The sequence below is a fragment of the Phallusia mammillata genome, chromosome 2 (genome assembly GCF_965637545.1).
Source record: "Phallusia mammillata chromosome 2, kaPhaMamm4.hap1.1, whole genome shotgun sequence".
Lineage (NCBI taxonomy): Eukaryota > Metazoa > Chordata > Ascidiacea > Phlebobranchia > Ascidiidae > Phallusia > Phallusia mammillata.
In genome coordinates, this window is record NC_137253.1 from 25,253,205 (window position 1) to 25,276,915 (window position 23,711).

A 23,711-nucleotide genomic window follows, 5' to 3' on the forward strand; every position below is an offset into this window, starting at 1 on the left:
CGTCGACATGATGGTTGTCGGTGCCACGTAGTTTGTCACAATAAAAACATTGCTTCCAAAGGAATCCAAGATTTAAAGCGCTTACATTTTAACATAAAAAAGCTTTGCAATGGAAGAGATATCATTAGCTGGCCTCTCCGGGCGTTTTCCAGAGTCAAAAAGCGTTGAAGAATTTTGGAAAAACTTGCTTACAGGAAAAGACTTGGTAACTGAGCACGAACAAAGATGTAAGCCAGGCAAGTTACCAATATTATTTAAACTGATGTTGATATTTTTAACACTTTGAGGCAGTTCCATTACTATAAACATTAACTATTGAAAAAGCGACAATAACGACAAAGCCATACGTTCAAAGAGGGCAAGAGGCAAACACATTTGTTTATTACACTCCTTTTTTTTCTGATATTCGAACGGCTGAAAAATCGAGCACCTATATAGTATCGCAGTATCACACAACATGAAAGAACAACTTCTCACAATCAATTAGTAACATAATGTAATTACCGTTATTTATCACGTTTATGGAGTTTAGCGAAACGAAATGGAAAACTAAAGGAGCTGGACAAATTCGACGCATCGTTTTTTGAAGTTCACCCAAAACAAGCGAACAACATGGATCCACAACTTCGAATACTACTTGAGGTTTCGTTTGAAGCGATTGTTGATGCAGGTAGTTTAATATTGTGTTTCATTCACAGTGCTTAATCTCGGTGTACAATGGCACAATAATAAGCCTTGGATTGAATACAAGTATCTCGTTCAAGTTTTTACATAAACCTTGCAACATGGTGTGCCGCCAAATGTTGAATGTTCTGTAAGTGTGTCGTGCAAATATAGATGACAAAGGTTAAACATGGATGTGAATAATCATGGTAACTTTCATTATTTGCAAGAAAACATTAGTCTGGTACAGTGCGCTTCAACTGGTGTGCACGGTGCACCCTAGGGTGCACCAAAATATGCATGGGGTGCACCAGTACGAAAAGGTATACAAGGGTGCATCACAAACTTTTAATGAACCACTAATATTTGACTTTCAGGATATTATAAAATAGATGTAGGTTTCAATTGATATAATGAACATCTGTATTTTTTTAAATATTGATGTCTAATTTGATTTTTGTTTCTAGGTATAGCCTATTATTAAAATTTATTATTTAGTTAACTATTTTGTCTGTAAGACTTGGGCAGGTCCGCTCGGTTTAATTGACATGATGATCCGCATAATGATTTTTCATATCGGTTTTTACCTCAGTTTACTTTTTAAGTATACAGGGTGCATGAGTTCGTCACAACAACTTTAAGGGTTCACCAAACCAAAAAATGTTGAAGAGCACTGGTCTAGTACACCAGGACTGGTTGCGAAATTGCGTCTGTCTTATTTGGTGCGCAATAGCATTTTTATATTGTAGTTCTACATGATTTTTGAGCAATGATAATTGCGGTTGCATCATTTGAAATGCATGCGCCATGCACTCACAAGATCAAAACTCTCGATATTTTAATTTTGTTTCACTCAAAAAACGATTTTTGTCATTTGTAAAAAATCACAGTACGCTAGGCCCATTAAAGGCGAATAAAAATTTAATATCAAACATCAACAATGCCATCTGCATTTTTGATCAACATAGCCTATTACTTGTTGAGCTAAGTTATGGCAACCACTTTAAAACATATTGTTGCATATAGGCCTTAATCCAAGCAAACTAGCAGGAAGCAGAACCGGGGTATGGGTCGCCGTCAGCGGTTCCAAGGCGCGTGAGGTTTTGGCTGCGGACCACGAAACTACAGAAGGTTACGCAATAACTGGCTGCTGCACTTCGATGTTTGCTAGCCGCCTTAGTTACTTCTACAATCTGAAAGGTTCTAAACACTTATAATGTTTTACGGTTGTACGGCCACAAATTTGTTAGGGTCAATTTTGCAGCAAAATAATTCAACACTGTCGATGTTGGAACCAACATCAACTACCAACAAGGATTTCCGCATTTTTAAATGATTCTGTTTTCGTTTTGTTGCTATTTTTATGCACAACCAGCAAGAATTTCCTGCAACGTTACCAACAACAATTGAATTAGGCGTATAGGCATAAAGTATAAACAAAGTGACTATATGTGTTTCAGTTTTTAGAGCAAAATCATTACCTAACACCTAAACTAAAATACTTTTTTGAGGCATTTGTTTTCTCGTCCAGGTCCTAGCATGTCAGTGGACACGGCTTGTTCATCGAGCCTTCTTGCTTTACAAATGGCCTTTCAATCAATTCGAGATGGTCACTGTGACGCTGCAATTGTTGGCGAAACTAATTTGGTTCTCAAGCCACAAAGCTGTTTACAGACTCAACGTCTCAACATGCTTTCACCCGATGAGGCATGCAAGTCCTCTGACATTGAGATCAATGGGTGCGTTTACTTATTAAAGCATTATGGCAAATGTACAGTAAATTTTTTTACTTACTATATGGAATTTGATAAGATATGCACCATCAGAAGCTGTAGCCGTGGTTTACATCACCAAGAAGGGCGCTGCGCCATGGAGTTATTGTGACGTCATCAATGCCAAGACCATCTCCAACGGAAGGAAAAAGGAAGCATTTACATTTCCATCGGGTATATTGGCTGACATTGTGGACCTGCAGCAAATTTATAGCGATAATGCCTTACTGGATATATTTATCATGCAGGTTATCAGCATGAAACTTTTTTGCGAGAAACCTACAGTCAATGTGGCCTGGACCCAAGAGATGTGAACTGCGTGGAAGCACATGGTACAGATACGAAGGTAGCAAACTCTCACAAAGTTGACTTTTTCCAAAGTTTTGACCATTTTAAACACCTCAAACAGGCGCTAAACGCGATTGACAAGGTCATGACCCCAGGTAGGATGACGCCTCTTTTGATCGGCTCGGTGAAGTCGAATATGGGACACAGCGAACCCGCTAGTGGTCTTTGCGCTGTTGTCAAGTGTGCTGTAGCAATGTGGAAAAAGGTGCTTCCTCCAAATCTACATTTCGAGGAACCAAATCCATCGATAAGCGGTAATGTGAATCAGCATGCTGTGTAGGCGTGCTCGGGAATCCTTCAGTTATAGTTGAAAAGTATCGTCCCATTTTGGACACTTTTTGTGAGCAAAGCCGACTTGAATCCACACCGCCGTATGTAATGAGTTTAATATTTAGGACATGATTGTTCCTGCTTTTCTCTCATATTTGCTTATGCGTGGCTTTTTGTTGCTTGGATTCGTGTTGTTACGCAGACTTCTGGGGTTCTACAAAATTCCGGTCAAATGACTAAAAGCTAATACGACGTTCGTATGTCGTGTATTTCATACGGTCATTTTTACATCAACCGATCGACTAAAAGCATAAAAAAAATGTTGTATTCCAGATCTTAATGAGATGTTAAAAGTTGTCACGAAGCCTACACCCCTTCCTCAAAACGCTATAATCGGCATCAATTCGTGTGGGTATGGAGGCAGCAGCGTGCACGTGATTTTACGTTCATCTTCAATTGCAACCGATGATGACCTAAACACCAATTTGCCATTACTACACCTATTTTCAGCCCGTACCGAGCAAGGAATAAAAGGTGCGATAGTGCTTTTTGTCACCATAAAGTAAATATCATGAAAATAACTTTTGTTTGCATATTTTTGTCTCATACCTTACCGCGGCGAAAATTGGATTTAACGGAAGCTCATCTGATTATGGTACATGTTTTGAAATTTTGAAAACATTGATGTTTTTCAGATTTGACATCCTACTATCAAACATTAAAGTCGCCTTCCCGAATGCCGTATGACATATGTCCCAAGTTTCATCCATATCGTGGCTACGTTATTAACGATAGAGTTCAATCACTTACATCACATCAACGGGTGGCAGCTGAAAAAGAAGTGTGGTTTATCTTTACCGGTAAATTTTAATCTCATTTTCTTAAAACATGAGGGCGGTTTATTTTATCCCTGATACAAGTCTCACAAAAAGTAATCCTTCGAACCGGAGTCGAACCAGTGACCTATGGATTTCTGAGGCTTAAACCACTACAGTCCACCGCTCTACCAACTGAGCTATCGAAGGATCTTTTGGTACCCGGTTTACACCAACATATCTAAGCCAATGCATATCCACTTAACCTGCGCAGTTTAAACTGAGATCCTCATTTATTCAGGAAATTAAAACAACCAGCCGTTAGCCGGTATTGCTAGCAGACAGGCGCTCTGCTATGATTTACCATGCTTTCCGTATTCACGAATCAAATTCAAACCACATGCTTCAGACACATTTTTACACTTGCATTAATCAATGTTCCTAATTTTCTTTCTATTTACTCATTCCATGTATAGGACATGGAATCCAATGGAAAGGAATGGGCAAGGACTTACTTCGTATGCCGTTGTTCTCAAAAGTGATCGAACAATGCACCAGTGCAATAAAGGAATACAACATAGACATCCGCAACTTGCTTGTAAACGCTGACGATACAACATACAAAAATCCAATCATGGCCTATGTGACTTTAACCGCAATACAAGTTGGTATAACTACAGAAAAATCTACCTGATAAAAAATACAAAAAAAATTAGTTTGATATGGAGCGGGTATATGGCATCAAAACAAAATTTAAAATATGCACATTGCGTGTAGCCAACAAGATCTGGTGGTTATTGTTATGTAAATAATATGACTCGAGTTTAGTGTGATCATGATTTTTGATTAAAAACTTGTCTGGTAATATCCCAGGGCTAGCTACTCCTGCTTTTACCTCCAGGTTGCAGTTTTACTATTCCGTTCATTCTTAATATATTTCCTTTCATTCCTATTCCTAGTCTATTGTAACGTCACCATCCACATTGTTAAGCTTTACCTCGCCTTTGTTTTCGATTGTTTTTCACTCTGAGCCTCAGCAAAAAAAGCGAACGGCTGCTAAAGTGGCCTGTAACATGTTTTTTAAATCCAAAAGTGAGCGACTGTAAACATTTGCGCCACAGGTTGCGCACCCCATTAAAACAATCTGACTTTTTCAGATTGCCCTTATCGACGTTTTAAAATCACTTGGTGTTAGCCCGTCTGGCATAATTGGTATGTCAATGGGCGAGTTGGTTTGCAGCTACGCTGACGGCTGCTGGACCTTGGAGCAGACCATGAAAGCTGCTTACACGAGGGGCAAATGTATAAAGGAAACGGAATTACTTCCAGGAGCCATGGCCGTTATTGGTAAATGCCTTGCATCACTTTCCCATGTTGTAAAAATTCCATTATGTAAGATAAATTTTTGAGCACGATAATGTAAGAATTGAATAATGGAAGTCAAGGTCTCCAAAAACTTTCTCGTTATAGTTTTGTTTTTCAGTTGTTTATAAAACCTCTTTCGAAACTTTTTATGCTACCGGACGCTCTTTTAGAAGATTGCTGCAAGCTGCCTAAAATAACTCAAAAACATTATAAAAGGCATGCTATATAAAAGTAAGGTATAGTATCCAAAACGTTATCTGACATTACCTTGGAACCCATTATGATTAAATATGACGTGCGGAATAATAATTGCATGTTTATGCTCAAGGTCTATCTTGGGAGGAAAGTTCAAACCAGTGTCCACCAGGTGTTTTCCCGATGGGCAACAACGCTCACGATTGCGTCACGATTTCTGGACACGAACAGGCAGTAAATGATTTCGTCAACGAGCTGCAAAGTAAAAACATTTTTACCCACCTGATGCATAGTGGAGGAGTTGCTTTTCATTCGCCTTTAATGCTCCCTGTCTACTCTACTTTTTTAAAGGAAATGAAAAAGGTGAATCATTTACGAACGAATGACGTTATGTTTTAGGTTCCAAATATGAGTTAGCCTTGCATATTTTACTTTTCAAGTCAAATGTATCAAACTTATATGATGCCAAACTTTTTTGCACTGCGGACCGTTTTTAAAACTGAAATGTTATCGCGGACTGGCCTTAAAAAACTACAAATATTTGGCAACAAAAGCGCTTAAATTCTGTTTGAATAAGATACTGATGATGCCTATTAGTTAGGTGGCATATATATATATGTATATCTAAACATAAAAAACGGTGGACGACTTCAGACTTGTCAAAGTTTTCAGTCTGGGGATAATTACGTTATCATGTATCCTTTTTTGTGACGTTATAGTTGGTCATCTTATTGTTTTTAAAAAGAGTTAAATAAAATCCACTTGGTTGTTCTCCGCAGTAACGGAATAAAAAAACGGGGAACGGTTAAGAACCATATAATTATTTATTTTCCATTCTGGGATACCCAGGTTATTCCTGATCCAAAGCCCAGATCATCACGCTGGATTTCCACTTCGGTTTCGAAGAACCTTCCAGAAGATCCAGAGGAGATTGAGCTTGCGGCTCTTACCAGCTCGGCCGAGTATCATGCCAACAATCTATGCAACACGGTCATGTTTTACGACGCTGTTAAGCAGATACCAGAAAACGCTATCGCTGTCGAGATTTCGGCACACGGTGCAATGCAGGTATCAAATCATTTCCTTACTGTTATGTACTGCACTTTAAATCCAGAATTTAACTTCCACAATTTAGTAAGTTGCTTACTTTCGTGGTATATGTGATGGATAGTTATCGTTTTTCATGGTTTAAATCAATCTGAGGCCCCGATTTATCGTTTTCAGTCGATGCTACAGCGCTCACTGCCGCCATCTAGTGAGTGCGTGGCGCTGGCGAGCCGAAAAGAATCGGACGGGATTATAACTTTGTACAAAGCACTGGGAAAACTACACACTTGCGGTGTTGACTTGAATACTCACACGCTTTACTGCACCGCACTATCACGTGACGAATTCGTGAGCAGTCACGTGGATTGGAATCACGAGCAATCTTGGTTTGTCCCTTCTGTCGACAACTCTACGACGTCTCACCCTGATGGACATATGCGCAACGACGTGATTAAAACCGGTAACCTTGTTTCAAAGAAAAATAAGATTATGTTATTTTTAGGCGCAAGTATCACACATTGTGTTTTTTTTAATACTTTATACCAGTGGTTCTCAAACTTTTCTTTGTTGCGACGCCCCTGGACAAGTTTTTTAGGACTTGCGACGCACCAGCAAATAAAAGTTAATGAGGAAACTTACTATCAAAGTTGTGTTTATCCATACAACCACCAAAAGCCACGAAACGGAACTATTCTGCGACGCCCTTGGAAAATTGAAACGACGCACCAGGACGTCGCGACGCACAGTTTGAGAACTACTGCTTTATACAATTGTTCATATAATTTGTAGCTAAGCGTGTTTCAGCCTCGCACGAGTTCACCTCGCATCTTTGCGCAGATGCGTCACAAGACTCAATAGACCATAGCTGCGGTCACGTAATCGATTGCAGAGGAAACGCTGATTAGTCACTTATCAGCGCAATCGCAAAAACCATAGGAATACAGGTCAAAAAGTGTTATTAAAATTGCTTTGACTTTTTAGAAATTTGTTTTCGCGAATAGTTTGCCTAATATTTTTTATGAAAAAGTACGAAGTGTATTTTTTACTTGACGACGTTACCTTACGAACCCTTTAACTAAAATGATATGTTTTTACAGGATATCGATAAAATTGAAGTCTCGTTCTCGATTCGTCTATGGCTACAGAAATCGCACAGAATACAAAGACAAATTTTGGTATCGCCATGCGAACCAGTGAAGAACAACAACTGACGTTTGCCAAGCTCGACCACATATCAAGCTGCAATAGAACGGAAAAAGATATCAAACCGGCGTCGTCACAGATTACGTCACATACTCAGGCTAAATGACGCATTTGACAGCAATTTTCTGGTCATCAAGCTTGATGTTGATTGCATTATAGTCAGCTGATGCAAACGCCTAATTGTTGCATGTATTGTTAGTGACTATACATACTAAGTATGTAATAAAGCGTATGTAAATGCCTGCTGCTATTATAGCGATGCGGTCGCTTGTATATTATGTAGGCCATAACTATTTATTTAGGCTCCTTAGTTGACTGTCAGTTATATATTTGCATTGGTCGCAAATAAATTTTATATTATTTTGTTGAGATATATATTTAGGTATTTCCCTCGCTGGTCGACCTAAAGCATTTACAAACGCACGTATCATGCAAGAAAACTGTAACCAGTACGTATCAAAATTTTCATTGCAACGGGCATTCAATCAATATTCGCCACAAAAGAGAGTCACTTTAGTGTAGGCCTACCATATTTTCATACCCCAAAAGGAGGACACATTGTTAAAAAGAACATGAAAAAATATTTTGAGGCCCCCCAAAAAATAACAGAAATTAGACGGTATATAATAGTTTGGATAAAGTTTAACGTTTATCACATCACAACACTAAAAAAGGCTTGTTTTTGAAAAAATGTAAAACCTGTATTCTTTAAAAAATAAGCTGAAGATATATATTTGGCTGTTTGCAAAGGCACAATTGTCACATACCGTATTTACTCGATTGTAAGCCGCGACCTAAATTGTTTTTTAGCTGCCGTTTGTGCGGCTTATAATCGAGGGCGGCTTACAATCGAGGGCGGCTTATATTTTAATTTTATACCGAAATTATTTCTACACTCCAACGTTTTAAATTATTTGGGGTTCAAAACATGCATGCATGTACAGATTATACGTCGATATACGTTCTGTTGGGTACAGTTATCAACGTAACTAACAAATATGGGTAAATAGTTGTGCTATGTAACAACAGAAAGATGTATTAAAAAGCAATAGTATCAAAAATTCCAGCATGCGGCTTACAATCGAGGGCGGCTTACATTATTTTTTTAACACCTCAACATGCGGCTTACAATCGAGGGCGGCTTATAAACGAGGGCGGCTAATTACAATCGAGTAAATACGGTATGTATTTGATAAATCAGAAATTCATTAAAAAGGAGGACATTTGGGCTATTTTTCGTGTCCTCGGAGGACAACTTGGTTTTTGTTGAAAAAGAGGACATGTCCTACAAAAAGAGGACGTATGGTAGTTCTACTTTAGTGTCCATTGAAAACCATCTTGTCAGTTAACATGGTATTGACAAACCAAAATTCTCAAAATGATGCACGAATCGTTGTGTATATGCTACATCGCCCACAAACAATCACGTGACCAAGTTCACTCGTCTGGAAACGCCGGAAACGTTCGTGACCAATTTTTCGAAGTTTTATTGGTTTTGTTGCAGATTTCAACGATATTAGGCCAGCAAGATGATGGTAAGCAAATGTTTTATGATCACTTTCGCAAAGTTGCCTATGTAGTTTGTAACCATAAAGTACTGGACGCTTTTTAAAGATTTAGCAAAACCTCTTTACAAAACAGCTGTTTGGTCATTTTACTTTTACCACTGGTTGAAAGGTTTTTGTGTAACTCTTATAAAATAAAGAGTTAGTTTAAACACTAATCTGGTAGATACTATAAATATTGATACATTTATTGTGTCTGTGGTGTGGTTCTCAAATCTTAAGTTTCTTAAGCTTTTAAGCCAGCAAAATACAAAAAAACTCATGAGGCTGGTGATGTATACGAAATGGGATCTAAACATATAAGTAATCAGAACTGATTGATGTTATGCTTACAGTACTAACATAAAATAAGTACATTTAATTTGGTTACAAAGCAACAGAACATGATTCCATTACCTAATAATAAACATATAAAACCTAGCTCTTATCTGGTTTAAACTAAATGTATCAAAAATCTTGAAAAAGATGTAGAATAATAAAACACTTTAATTACCAATTTTGTTTGTTTGTAGGATGGTTTGGATGACAGTCCTGATCTTCTTGCAGAGGATCCTGATCACAGAGGACAACGATCAGTTAGTGTTGATTTAACCGACAACTCATTGGTTGTGGACATATCTGATGCCCTCAGTGAAAAAGACAAAGTTAAATTTACTGTACATACAAAGGTTAGAATGTTACTGCCTTTTGTTGTCAAGCATTATTTTCAACTAATTGCTTTGTTTATTTTATAGACAACTCTAAAGGAATTTCGTGGCAATGATTTTTCAGTAGTCAGACAACATGAAGAATTTGTCTGGTTGCATGATTCCTATGTTGATGATGAAAAATATGCAGGGATATTGGTAGGCAAAAACTGATGCATGTATATGACTATTATGTTATGTGATACCTGGTGATTAGATTTACACTGATCAAACCAACATTAAAACATATATAGTCAAATGGGGTAAAAAAAAATTTGCCGAAGTTGGTGTAAAAAAACAATACCCTCACAGCTAAACCAAAAACAAATTTGTAATAATTTCTTTTTCATCAGATGTATTTATTCTGTGCCTAAACAATAAGCCATAAACCATTCTCAGATTTTGTTTTTAGGCAATGTTCTGCTAGTTGAAACAACAGTAGTAAAATTTGTATGTTAAAAAGTCTTCAACAACCTTTAAAAACTTTCCTGCACATTTTTTATTACAAGGTTGGTGTCAATGACTTTTGTTGTGTGTTGTGTCATAACTATGACCTATTAAACAAAAAAGACTCCACTTGGCTAGCTTTTATATTTTTTCAGATATCTTGTTGTTCATTTTTACCTCAAACGGTTCTATAGGAATGGGGTAATAAAAAACAATGTATTTTTGAACCCCAAATTTTTTTTGCCCAACATTTGTTATTTGTCACCTGGAAGTTGAGAAAATAAAAAACGAAGTCCACAAAACATGTACTTAAACCAAAGCTGTACAAAATTGCATTGAGGACTCACCTTTGGAGGACGTTTTTACCAAAAAGTATACTGCATTCATGAAAGTACAAATTTGGGTCCAGGCCCTATAAAAAATCCCAAAAAGTAAGGAAAAGGGGGGAATCAATTCATTTTGTGGTAATTCAATCAGTTTTGGACAGAAAATGAAACTATATTTCAAGAAGTTTGTGGGTTACATGACAGGGTGGCAAGTGGGTGAGCTCAGTTAAAACCTAGTTGCATACCAATAAAAGCCTGGTAAATGAAAAAAATACCATATCAAAGGCAATAAATGCAGTGCAGTAAAGGTATAAGGCCATGGAAAGTCTTATCACCAATTTAAAAGTGTTTAATTAGTTTACAAACAGTTTGCTAACTGCTGTAAGTTTGGTTTGCACAATTTCGAAAACAAAGAAATGTATATGGCTTGTGTTTTTTTGGCTTATTCATTGTAACAAATGTATTAATGAAATTTCTGTCTTATCTTTGACTTTGGTTCATTAAGTTCATATAATTCAATTAAAGTTCCAACTGCCACCTATTTTGTTAATGTCCACTTGTTTTTTTTTACCCCAACATTGTTTTTTTGTACCTTTTTCAGGTTAAAAAAAACAACAGTTTTCGTCAAATATTTTTTTGTTTTTTAGTAAAATCAAAAATTTATCACATAACTATAAAAGTAGCCCCATCAGCTTTGTTGGGAAGAAAAACTGACCTTTTGTTGCCCAAAATAAAAGTTTCAAGAAAATTGTTTTTGGCAACAAAGTTTCAAGAAATAGTTTTTTTTACCCCACTTGACTATACAAGTATATTGTCGGTGTTTCTCAACCTGGGGGTTGCTACAATCAAAGTGGTAGTCAAACACTTTTAAAGGGGCCACGAAGACGCAACCCAACTCAGGATGATTTTATCATCAAAATTTTCCCAGTGCCTTCTCTTTGGCATAGTGACTGACACGGCAGTTTTATCTAGAATACACCATAACCTTGACTTTAAAGGATTTTTTGTAAGACGTTTGTCAGTAAATGTATGAACACAACTAGTGGAGCTCTGCATTCCCTTAGAAAACCTCTAAAGGGGGTCGCAGAGCAAAAAAGGTTGAGAAACACTGCTCTAAGTAAACATATTTTGAATAGAGTCTGTTTCTAGATACCCCCTTCCCCTCCACGGCCTGATTTTGAAGCATCTCGTGACAAATTAGCGCGACTGAGTGAAGGTGAAACTTCTATGACCAAAGAAGAATTTACCAGAATGAAGCAAGAACTTGAGGCGTGAGTGTTTTGCTAAACCAGTGGCTTTGACATGATTTTGACACGAAAAATATTCTAGTTGTTAAAGGGAATGAGTTGATTGATGGAAGCTTTGGCTGTCTGAAACATTTAAAAATAAATATATAGTTCTCTACAACTCATTGGTGTGTCTGGGTGGTACTAAATACTGCATAGCACAGCATGGTACATCTGAGAATATGAGCCCCAAAGGAATAAATGAGATCTGAGTAAAAAGACCCCATCCTAAATGTAACCGTTTGTGCTTTCACAAAGCTTTTAACATATAATTTTTGTCAACTATTTTGTGTATACCTTCAAAACAATTGGTTTTCCAATTATGTATGTGGTGTGTGTTCTTTCATTACCAACATACAATTTTTGTTGAAACTTTGGTTGAATCAGTCTTTTAAGTTTGGTTTCAGCTACACATTTTAGGGGATTGATGTAACTAGGTGTTCAAAGCCTATATATATATTTAGATATATGTCTTACTTCATTTTCAAACATGACATATGCATTTATTGCAGAGAATACTTGGCTATTTTCAAAAAGACAGTTGCTATGCATGAGATTTTTCTTTGTCGGTTAGCTGCACATCCTTTGCTTCGGAACAACCACAACTTCAGAGTATTTCTTGAGTATGACAATGAGGTAAGCTGCCTGTCTATGTGTATCTGTATTGAAAGTAGTATTTTTTCAACTGTTATGTGAAATATATTTGTCTTGTGCCAAAACATTTGCTTTTGTGTTTCCAACACAAGTTTTTTGTGTCTGCTTTGGTTGCTTCAATAGCCAGAAGATGTGGTGACCCATATACAGGCCTGAGATACTGTGATTTTACTGTTGTACACTTGTTTTTTTGTTATATAGCTAAGTGTAAGAGGAAAAAACAAAAAAGAGAAGATCACAGGATTTTTCAAGAGTTTGACAAAATCTGCAGATGAATCTCTTCTACTGTCTGGACAAAAGGTGTGTATAAAGTTTTATTTTCTTTTTGTCATGCGTTAACATTTCTTTTAAAGTTATGAAACAATTTAGAATTAGAGACTTCACTTTTTTTATCGTTGTAGGACAGCGATGAGTTTTTTGAACATGAGAAGTCTTTCATGAATGAATATCACATTCGGGTAAAGGATGCCACAGCCAAAGTGGATAAAGTCACCAAGTTGCAAAAACGTATGTAAATTTATCATTAAGTTTCTTGATAACACTCCATTCTATATTGCTGCCAGTTGCATATGCTATGTTCCAATATCCAACTGAGAAAATGTGTGCAATTTTGAAATGACTTATTGTGTTTAAAATTAAATGATAAATGATTTTTCTGGTTCACAATTGCTTGACTTACTTCTGGTTGTTCACAGAATGTGCTGGTGACTGCTTCAGTATTGCTCACTCACTCCAATCACTAGCTACTGTTGAAAACTCAATTGCTTCAAGTCACAAAGCTGGCCTTGATAAGTATGTATATATATGTAGACAATTATTTATCCATAAAACTTTGTTGTTTTGTGCCTTAAAGTAGATTTTGTCTTATTAAATGGTCTCTGTTTCATGCAAGAGAGCTTTGTGTTTTTACATGCTTTCTTTAATAGGAAAAGGCAATTTAACTTTGCCTGGTGAGTATTACCTCCATATTGTATTGTTTCACTTACAGTTTATAGTTCGTGTATATATGTGTATTAAGTTAGGATGTCTTTTTGTTTTAGGATGCTCCTCAAAGTTTTTGAATCATTGGAAAAAGTTCGGGTAAGTCACTGGTTCTAATCATCTTTCAAGGTTAACCTGCCCATGACAAGCAACAAACAGTCTTTGTTTACAGTCACTAATCTTACAGATTGTTTGTAAGGTAACAGTTTATTGATACTCACTCAACTGAAGTTGATCATTGTCATGGTAGTGGGTTTTCTTATTTTTTTTATAAAGGCAAGCAGTTGATAGCAGACAACTTTGCAAAAAAAACTCTTTAGATAATGTTGTGTTGTCATAGAATGATTGTAGGTATTTAAAACTGTTTGTGTTTTGCTTAGTTCCAGAATAATACATTTATCAGTCTACATGCTGCTTTGCAGTTTTACTAAAAATTTTGTGATGTTTGAACGTGGCAGTATTTTAGGGTATACATACACACATACCGAATAAACAAATTAAAAATATGATAATTGAAATCATATGGTATTGCTTTTGTAGTCACTACCAAATTTGCTGCCTAATTTTAGACACCATATAGCGAACAATATCTCTTCACAGAAACTAGACGCGCGCTCTGCCTCTGACATGGATCTCAAGCTTGCCGACTTGTTGCGTTACTACTACCGCGACACGCAAGCTTGCAAAGACCTGTTGTACCGGCGATCTCGCAGTTTAGCCAACTACGAAAACGCGAATAAAGATCTTGACAAAGCCAGAGCGAGGGGCAAAAATGTTCATCAGGTATCTACATCTACTTATATGTTGAAGTATATGCTATGGTTTGCTATGTTAAGTCGCCCGGAACATGTAACACTGTAGGATGGTGGAACTTACTGTTACGCACACCAGTTTTTCGTCACGATTTTCATACACGCCTTTTTATTGTTATTGATTTGCTTTTCTATGTAAACCTAAATGTGTTGCGAAATGAACAGGGAAGTATTTATATCAACATGGAAGTCTATCACCTGTTCTGTATTAAAAAAAACATCATTTACTTTGAAACTTTTTATTCAAAGGTAGTTTGGTTTAACTTTTAGTTCGCATGTGTTGTTATATTACTGCTCCTAATAGCCCTGCTTAATTGTTGAAATTTATAAAACGGTCTTTGTTTTATTTTCCATCATGTATTGTACGTGATGCTTTGAACCTCCGGTATATGTCATTGACGCATGGCATTCTATCTTGGAAACGGATGTTTCCCTTCTTGCATGCTGTAATACCATTGTCATGTAACCGGTTGCTTTTATAATTGGTCTAGTAAGTAACCCGGTTTACCAACGTCTGTTAAGCGTATAGATATGTTTTGGCTGTATACATGCATTACTCTAAATTTTCTAGAGTCTAAGAAAACACATATGCGCACATTTTTTTAGTGCAATAAAACGCAACGGAAATGCAAGGCCCATTGGTAATCATTGGATTGAGGCTGAGGTTACTTCTACAGCTAATCCAAAAACTTTTCCACCACAGGCCGAGGAGCAACAACGGAGTACCAGAGACAAATTTGAAGCACTGTCGGAGGTCGGCAAGCAAGAGTTGACCGAGTTCAAAGGTCGCCGGGTCACGGCCTTCCGCAAGAATCTCATCGAACTTGGAGAGTTACAACTGAAACATTCCAAGGTAAATACATACTGAGCTGTACTTCTAGCTGTCTAAGGCCAATAGCTCGTCTGTTGTTAAATCAAGGGCATATTTCCAACCATGTCGTCATATCTGTTTGAATACGATTTAAACCAGGTTATGATTTAAATACGATTAAACCACGTTAACCAGCGGGACAACTAAACGCTAAACTGTTTAGCTATGTGCGATTCATTTTGGGTCAAACTTGCTTCACAAACCCGTTTATCTGTTTTAGGTAAAATATCTATGTTACAAATAATTTTATTGTAACTGTACGGCAACATAACAACTGCGGATTGGTACTCAATATTGTGTACGATGTAGTACGACTCTTGTAATGTGTTTTCAGGCTATGGTGCAGGTGTTAAAGAGCTGTATATCAACGATCGAGCAAATGTAAAAGCACCACTTCATCAAACGATCCTTGATTTTGCCTCTGATTGCCTCCCGCCCGACTGGAGTTCCCACTAATATGTAACGGGAATAACGCGATCATTGTAATTTTAACTTCTGAACAGTTTTCGTTGCAAATCGACGATGTCTCAAATCATCCGAGCGATCATGTTGTGCTTATGTGTTAAAATAACTCGAATCACGTTGGCCAAAATGCTGATCTGTAAACTGATAACGGTTGGTGCTGAACGCACACCTCGAAATCGGTGCAAAAATCGGTCTAATTGGGTTTGAAACACAAACATATGCTTCTAACTAAGCCATTTTGTTGATAAAGTATGTGTACCGCCATCTCTCGCACTTTCGCACATAACATGTACAAACATTGTACTTTATCTCCTTGCTATGTGGTATTGTTGGACGCTTTATACCTGATTCAATATGCATGTATCCAACAAAAACTATATACACGTGTAACTGTATCCGTTCAACGTCACACTGATGATGTCATAAACCTACGTGTTTCTGACGTAGCCTTGCGGTTGAGACAAACGTGATCTACGTTTGTCATTTTCTTTCAGTGCAATAACCTCCATTGTGTAAGTCGCCTTCAATTGAATAAAAAAGGTCGCGTCACCTGTGACGAAACGTTGAAATTGTGACGTCACATGTTCCAAATTGTTGATTTTCTGCAAGCTTTTGCGATTGTGCGTATTTTGCATTTTCTAGCGGCGCATTTCCATTGTAATTTCACTATTGCGACCTGCTACTATTACTATTGTTGTTGATGTTATTACTTTTATCATTTGAAAACTGGTTTCGTTGCCTTGAGAAACATGCTGATTATAATAAACGTCACCAACCCTTCACAACAACCATGACCTGCTTTTTTTTATTTAATTGCCCCTGTTTAATGTAAGTATTATTTCAATTTGTGTTTATTCAATTGAACCAAAGACAAACATTTTTGCTTTGTTTTACAGGTTCAACCGATTGGAATGATTCGAGTTAAACGACCAATGGTTAGAAAAAGGCTTTAAAACAATAGTGATGTTTTGGTTACAGTTTGTGTAAAATCGAGTAGGCCTATGTATGAACGTTCGGTAAAGTGTCAAGGAATTTATTTACACTTGGTAGCTCAAATCTGTAACATACTTGCACCTTTTCTTGGCTTCGATACTAGTGGTGTTCCGAATATTCGGTAAGTTTTGAGATTTTTAAAAGATTGTCTTTTTTCCCGTTCAAAACAAAAAGTCAGTAATTTATGACGTCAAAAATGATATCGGTTGATTAAAACGGTAGAGCTACTAACACTGAGCTTCAGCTTTGCGCCGGTCTGAGAACTTCTGGTAGGTGGCGCAACGGAGCATAGGCGTTTATGGTGCTGTTACAGCAGTTTGGGTTTATGGTAAGAATAATTGCTGAGCCAGCACCATAAACGCCTATGCTCTGTTGCGTCACCTACCAGAAGTTCTCAGACCGGGCCAAAGCTCAGTGTTAGTAGTTCTGCCGAATATTCGGTCATTTGTATTGTTTATGTGCAACACGCCATCATTGGGGTGCGATTTGCCCGACTTGCTACACGCTATATTGTTGACATGTGGTTTGCCTGACCGGGTTGCGAAAACAGTTACTTGCATTAGCTCGATTATTGCCTGATAGTTTGTGTGAAGCAGCCTTCAATTTTGGCTTTATTTAAAAAAAAAATTCCTTGGTTTATAGCAGTGGTTCTCAAACTTTTTTATTGTCGGGGTCAAATGGTATTTTTTTAAGTGTGTATGGAGCCGCAAAAAAACGAAATCTTTAGAAAATCACTGAAGATTATGAATAAGTAGTTGGGAGCAGCATGCGGCCCCAAAAACCGAGTTTGAGAACCACTGGTTTATAGTGTAGCGGTTCTCAAACTGGTCCTTCACTTTATTTTCAAGTTACAAAAAGAGGCATTTGTTCGCGCACAATTTCTTGTTTGTGACGTAATAAATTGCCCTTGAAACATTTTCACTAAAAGTTGTCTTGCGAAACCAAACTAAATTCATTCTTGATTTTGTTTAAATGAACTTAATTATTAGCTAACTGCACAGTTTTATTTTGCCAAGGTATTTTTAATTTTATGCGGCTGCTCGAAAAAAATGCAAGGAGACCGTTATGATAAAAAATTAAAAGAAGTGTGAGAACCGCTTGTTTATTGAAATGATGCTCGACGACAAAGTACGCAAAGCGACATAAATATACACCAATAAGTGATATAATGCATTAAGTGATTCCGTCTATGTGTGTTTGGGAAAAGACAAACTCAGGCAATTCGAAAGAAATGGAAATAATAGCCTATGTCAGTAGTTCTCAAACTGTGCGTCGCGACGCCCTGGTGCATCGTTTCAATTTCCAAGGGCGTCGCAGAATATTTTCGTTTCGTAACTTTTTGTTGTTGTATCAATAAACACAACTTAAATAATAAGTTTCTTAATTAACTTTTATTTGCTGGTGAGTCGCAAGTGCAGAAAACTTTTCCAGAGGCGTCGCAACAAAAAAAGTTTGAGAACCACTGGCCTACGTAATGAACTTGTTTTCTCCCAAACTACGTCTTTGTATTTTTTTGTTACGCTTTAAAACTATGTCGTAGTAAGACATTAATTATTTCCAAGGTTTTGGAAAACTACGGTAGAAATTTTCCTATGCTGGTTATAAATCTTTCTGTGGACTGCATAACATCGAGTTTCCGCTTGTAGGCGCTATACACTCCTTAATAAACATTCTTATTTGGTTCTGCCGTAAGGCCTTTATGTCTATAACTGTTTTTTGTTTGTTTGCACTATGACGTACCAGAAGAAAATTGAGGCTGAGCGTTTTGGTTTGTTGGAGAAAATTTTGACTCTGAACTCTGAAGCAACACGCAGGTTTAAAACCCCGAATTATGGAACCAAAAATGATTTTGTTGATGCTACATTTTAAAAAATTTATACCAAACCTTGGTAAGTAAAAAGCTGCTTTTGACACGACAAAGTAGGCTAAGCGCAATTCTTTTTTAATGCCGCAGCATAAAACAAATTAAAGATTCGCAGCAAGTTTCAGATTATGTTCCATAATTTTAATTTACTAAACTAAAAAAATTAGCTTTGTTGACCATAAAGCGTAACGAAGGTAAAATATCTGCGTTTAAGGACTCGTCAGTGAAATGAGGATCTTGAACCAATATCGCATTCCGCTCGCCGTTTTACGTGACGAAAGTAAACTTTGTAGGCTACAGTTTCGAAAATTTTACTAACTTAGTTTTTTATTTCTTGGCAGATAAAGAATTATTAACCAACTGAATACCTCAGCCTTCGGGGAAATTTTTATCACTGATGCTTTCGTGCTGTGCAAATAGTTTTACCTAACGTTCTTTTAACAACATGTTTGTGTATTGACTACGTGAGCTCCGCGTGCAAATGTTTGGCCGCCAAGGCCCACCAAGCAAGCACCCGTGTAACCACGAATCACAAAGTAAAGTGGCGTAATTGTATTGTAAGCTTATGCCAACATTTGGGAGTTATTGTACGACTACCGTATAATTTAGGACGTATTCTGGTTGATATGATGTGTATTATAAATCGCAAGCAGCATAAGCTGAAAGTTTACAACCTGCAAACTTAGTAACGCGATCATTTCTCACGTTTTCCTTTTTTTTGATTTTTTGAAAGTTTCTGTTGTGGCAATATAAGCTAACCAACCTAACATGTTGCAACGAAAATAATTCCATGCCAAAAGTTGAAGTTCTTTCTTATATTTTTATTCAGAAAAAAGGTAAACTAGTGAGTTGAGTCTGCTAACGAGCTACATTTCGTGATTTAAAAAAAGAAATTACAGATTGGTTTTTGTGTACGTTGTTTCAATGCATACATTACCAAAATCAATTTTGTGAGTAAACTTACGTTCAAAGCACAAGGGTTTGTAGAGTTTTGGGTTGGTTTTTAATTACGGTATACGCATGGCGATTGAAAAACTTTGTCACGAATAAACACAGAAAACCCAGTGAAGGTAGGCCTATTTCTTTTAGGTAGTTTACCAACATGTCGGTTTCCATTTGTGGTTTTGCTACTCATTGAGTAATGTTCTTGAATGCTTTGTTCGTTGACAATGCTTATCACGCTTAGAGACTCATTATGGTAATGAAGATTTTTGCCTTTGAATACCCGAGGTTAGGGTTGGCCCGATACCAATATTTTGAACCGATACCGATACCCGATATTTTACCCCAAAAGTACTGCGGTCCGATACCGATACCCGATACTTTGCAAACAAGCAAAAACATTTTCAAACTGATGTATTTGTAATGTGTTTTCCGATCACAGTTAATATAACAACACACTGAGTCTAACACATTAACTGTTTTTTTACCATCACAGTTAATTTAACAACACACTCAGTCTAATAAATCACTTCAACAAAACACTTCACCACTTTAGCCTTAGCACCAAGAAACAACACTAAACTACTGGCATTAAACATATTTTTACAGTAATCAGAAATTGAAATGAGTAATCAGTTATCATTTCACACATTGTGCTTGACAATAAATTTGTTTACATTTTCTGGTGACAAACGGTTTCTTAAAGGAGACACAATATTACCAGCAACAGAAAATAATCGCTCACAAGCAACACTACTGGATGGCAGGCCTAAAAAACATTTTGCTAAATCAAATAATGCAGGAAAATGTGCTTTGTTAAGCTTCCAAAATTTACAAACACTTTCCCCAGTGTCCACAACTGGAGTCCGAAGGTAGGAATCAACTTCATTGCTACTGTCCCTGTCCTCTGTGTTTGACAAGTTAGGGCTACTCCACAATCTAGCTATGTTGCTTTTGTGGACATTTGAATTTTCTTTTTGCTGGATGTGCATTTAGACAAACGCACTTCATAAAATGATCCCACACAGCACTTTGATTTTTACAAGCCATTTTTACAAGTTCACCTAACGGCATAGAAAAAAAATTGTCACTGATAACACTGGAAATGTCTAAATACACTTGGCCATACAAATTAAACACCTGCCGTTTCGAAACTTATGCTTACAAACGTCTACAATGAACTTTGTGCGTTGTGACGCTCGCTCGCAATTAACGAAGGCTTAAAAAAACGTGTTGCGGCATTAATTCGCTGTAGCGAATAAGGTCAAACTATTTCAATAAATCCGAAACGAACGCGTTTTTTAAATGTAGTCCCATAAATATTTTATCACAGCCGATGGTTGTTTTTTTGCCTTCTTTCATTTTCAATTTTACACATGATGAAGTCTCAAAAAAAGTATCGGTACTTGTTCCCATACCGCTAAAGTATCGGACGAGAACTGATACTGCTCGAAGCATCGGGTATCGGCGCCGATACAGTACTATCGGGCCATCCCTACCCGAGGTATGCAGATAAGTTAATCATTCTTTAGGTGCATTCAGGCAATAGTTAACTGGGCGAATTTTTACAGCAAGGCATAAACATAAAACGTACATTCACTGTACAACTAGTTCAGTTGAAACTTGTTAGCTAACTTGATGATTTACTTAAACGCAATAACAGAGTCTCTTCGACTACAGTTACTTTTTTGGATGAAAGTCTTTCTTTATTGCCACACCCAAACATGCGCACATTTACTACTTTCAGTTTGATATGTATTTGCCAGTTGTTTTAAACCACGTCAAGGAGAGAAACAGAGAGTCAGTTTTGTTAATAGCACCCTGGTTAATCATTATCCAAAGATAAACGTGAACTGTCCACCGACAGGCAACCGCTTGCCTTAGTGCACTTCAGTATACAATTTTATTGAGCGTTGCACTCGATTGGCAAACAGAAGCAGTTGGTAAACAGAACAGCATCCGCTGTTAAAACAACGACTTTTTACACTGCAGAAAAAAAGAACAACTTTGTATTATGCGTTCTTGAATATTTGATAGTAAGGATGGAAGTGGCCTCTATACCCGAAGCGCAAAAAGAACAGTTAGAACATGTCAAAACGATTGGGCAGGGAGGATTTGGAAAAGTTGTTTTGTGCAAATATCACGCAACAAAAGATGACGACAGCGATGGAAAACTGGTTGCAGTCAAAAAACTGTTGGACGGTTTTATTCATGAAAAGTAAGTCAAGTTACAATTTATTTTGTTGTATTAAACGGAAACGTGATGTTGGAGTTGAACAAATTTGCATTCAGGTTACTGAAAGACAATTCCATTTGTGGTTTTTATTTTGCTAGAAATGTTATAGACTTGTGTGTTCCTATAAATATTATGATTTATAAATGTAGGTATACTGTTGCTGCCGGGCATGATGTATTAACAAATTTGTAGCTGTTCTAGGAGTTTTTTTACATCGACATATTGTGATAAAAACTGGTGGAAGAGATACAAACTTGCTAATATATTATGAATGTAACAAATGCAACAGGATTTGTAACAAATGCAATTTCGGATTGATACGATTGGTGTGGCAAACTTAAACAGGACCGAGGACGCATTGTTTTTGTGTGTCATGTTTGACTCATTTTCTTACCATCAGGGACCTGAAACGACTAAAACACGAAGCGATGCTTTTATGGCGACTTAAAAATGATCGCATCATAAACATGGTTGGACTTCATTGTAACGAGGAAGAATTTTGTGTCTTGATGGAATACGCCAGCAATGGATCTTGCTTTGATTTTTTCCGACACCTTCGATCTTTTACAAACACCGAAGCCAAGCGACGAAACGTTTGGCCTTGGAAATGTCGGGTCGCCAAAGAGGTACCGAAACTGTCTTGTGTTTCGTGTTTAACAGACCCTGCTATTGTTTCGCATACAAAACAGCCTAATTGGTGTGTGAAGATTTTCTTAAACAAATGGTTGACAGTGGCTTTCCATTGATTGTAATCTGTGTTTAAGGTGATCGAGGGTATGATTTTTCTTCACGGACAAAAACCGAAGAAAATTTTGCACCTCGATTTAAAAGCTGCAAACGTTCTACTCGATGATAACCTTCATGTAAAGGTAAATTTGTGGATTTGTCTTTGGAAAAGCCAATGCGGAATCATTGAATAATAAAACAATAAAACGTTAAGTCGTACTCACTAAATGAATGTTGGGTTGCCACCAAGCTCCGCTCGCCCACACAAACTGCCTGCCCGCAGTAATGAAAACAAATAACAACAAGGAAGTAGAAATAGATTAGAGGGTAAACATGTTTGGCCAACCGTGAAAGTTTGTCAGGTTACGTTCGGTTTCAACACCACAACTAAACGCGATTACGTCACTTTCTAACCCGGTACTTACCACTTCAGATATGTGACTTTGGTCTTTCACAAATGCACACCCTCTCCGCTCTTTCTGTGTCTGCGTCGGTTTACCACAGACTAGGTAAGAAATTTTCTAATTGGGTAAAAGCAGTTTGAAAAATGCCAAAACGGTTCAAAAAAGAGAATATTTTAGGAACGGTGTTCCGCTAAGAATCTTAAAATGTCACATATATACTGGGTTTATCTTTGTCAAAAAATCTTGAATAATCTTCGTAATTCTTTAAACATCTCCACAATAATTATATATTCGTGTTACGGAGTTTTTTATTTATTTTTTGTGGCTACATGTATATAATTTAAATATGTGTTTATAATTAAGGTTGAAAATCTTGGACGATATGAACAAATACCGGTCGTTCCAGTAAGAAAGTAAATTTACTTCCGTTATTTAGTTAAAACTCTAAACGTTACCATCCTAGCATGTCTCTTGCTATGTTTGTTTAACAACGTGACCCCCTTCAATTGTTACGCTGCGGACCGGAATATGTAACATATAGATAAGTTTTATTACAAGTCAAAGATTATTTAAAATCCAGGTGAGGGAAACGAACCACAAGGCAAAGGAGTTGGCGGAACAATCAGTCACATTGCTCCAGAACATTTGTTCGATCCACATCGAAAAGCGACAGAAAAATCTGATACTTACAGGTGGGTTAGACCAGTGCTCTTCAACCGGTGTGCACGATATACAGAGTATGTATGGGGTGCGCCAGTACGAAAAGGTATACAAG

At 37.1% G+C, this 23,711-nt stretch overlaps 2 protein-coding genes and 1 non-coding gene across 3 annotated transcripts; 2 read left to right on the forward strand and 1 right to left on the reverse strand.

The window, feature by feature from the left end:
- Window positions 1-109: 109 nt before the first annotated feature.
- LOC145213197 (fatty acid synthase-like) lies at window positions 110-7,380 on the forward strand. Its single transcript, XM_080081427.1, has 15 exons — window positions 110-227; window positions 533-670; window positions 1,690-1,794; window positions 2,195-2,402; window positions 2,476-2,609; window positions 2,684-2,781; window positions 2,845-3,037; window positions 3,387-3,587; window positions 3,749-3,913; window positions 4,345-4,532; window positions 5,026-5,215; window positions 5,562-5,791; window positions 6,278-6,496; window positions 6,653-6,935; window positions 7,265-7,380. Exons 1-15 carry the CDS (start codon window positions 110-112, stop codon window positions 7,378-7,380), a joined length of 2,586 nt encoding a protein of 861 aa, XP_079937553.1.
- On the reverse strand, window positions 3,989-4,078 carry Trnay-gua (transfer RNA tyrosine (anticodon GUA)). The gene is given in 2 exon segments: window positions 3,989-4,024; window positions 4,042-4,078. It is a non-coding gene; the product is annotated as a tRNA-Tyr (tRNA).
- Window positions 7,381-9,099: 1,719 nt separating the features above from the next.
- Window positions 9,100-16,559, forward strand: LOC145214090 (sorting nexin-6-like). Its single transcript, XM_080082543.1, has 12 exons — window positions 9,100-9,213; window positions 9,756-9,911; window positions 9,978-10,088; window positions 11,852-11,973; window positions 12,501-12,624; window positions 12,844-12,942; window positions 13,044-13,149; window positions 13,338-13,434; window positions 13,683-13,722; window positions 14,224-14,406; window positions 15,139-15,288; window positions 15,641-16,559. Exons 1-12 carry the CDS (start codon window positions 9,208-9,210, stop codon window positions 15,689-15,691), a joined length of 1,245 nt encoding a protein of 414 aa, XP_079938669.1. The 5' UTR covers window positions 9,100-9,207; the 3' UTR covers window positions 15,692-16,559.
- Window positions 16,560-23,711: the final 7,152 nt, after the last annotated feature.

Bases quoted from the DNA above. Each gene is read 5' to 3' on its own strand.
- LOC145213197 (XM_080081427.1), top strand. From the start codon at position 110: ATGGAAGAGATATCATTAGCTGGCCTCTCCGGGCGTTTTCCAGAGTCA. The intron at 228-532 runs GTAAGCCAGGCA...TATGGAGTTTAG, and splicing joins AACTGAGCACGAACAAAGAT to CGAAACGAAATGGAAAACTA. The intron at 2,610-2,683 runs GTATATTGGCTG...TTTATCATGCAG, and splicing joins AGCATTTACATTTCCATCGG to GTTATCAGCATGAAACTTTT.
- LOC145214090 (XM_080082543.1), top strand. The intron at 12,943-13,043 runs GTGTGTATAAAG...TTATCGTTGTAG, and splicing joins TTCTACTGTCTGGACAAAAG to GACAGCGATGAGTTTTTTGA. The intron at 15,289-15,640 runs GTAAATACATAC...ATGTGTTTTCAG, and splicing joins TACAACTGAAACATTCCAAG to GCTATGGTGCAGGTGTTAAA.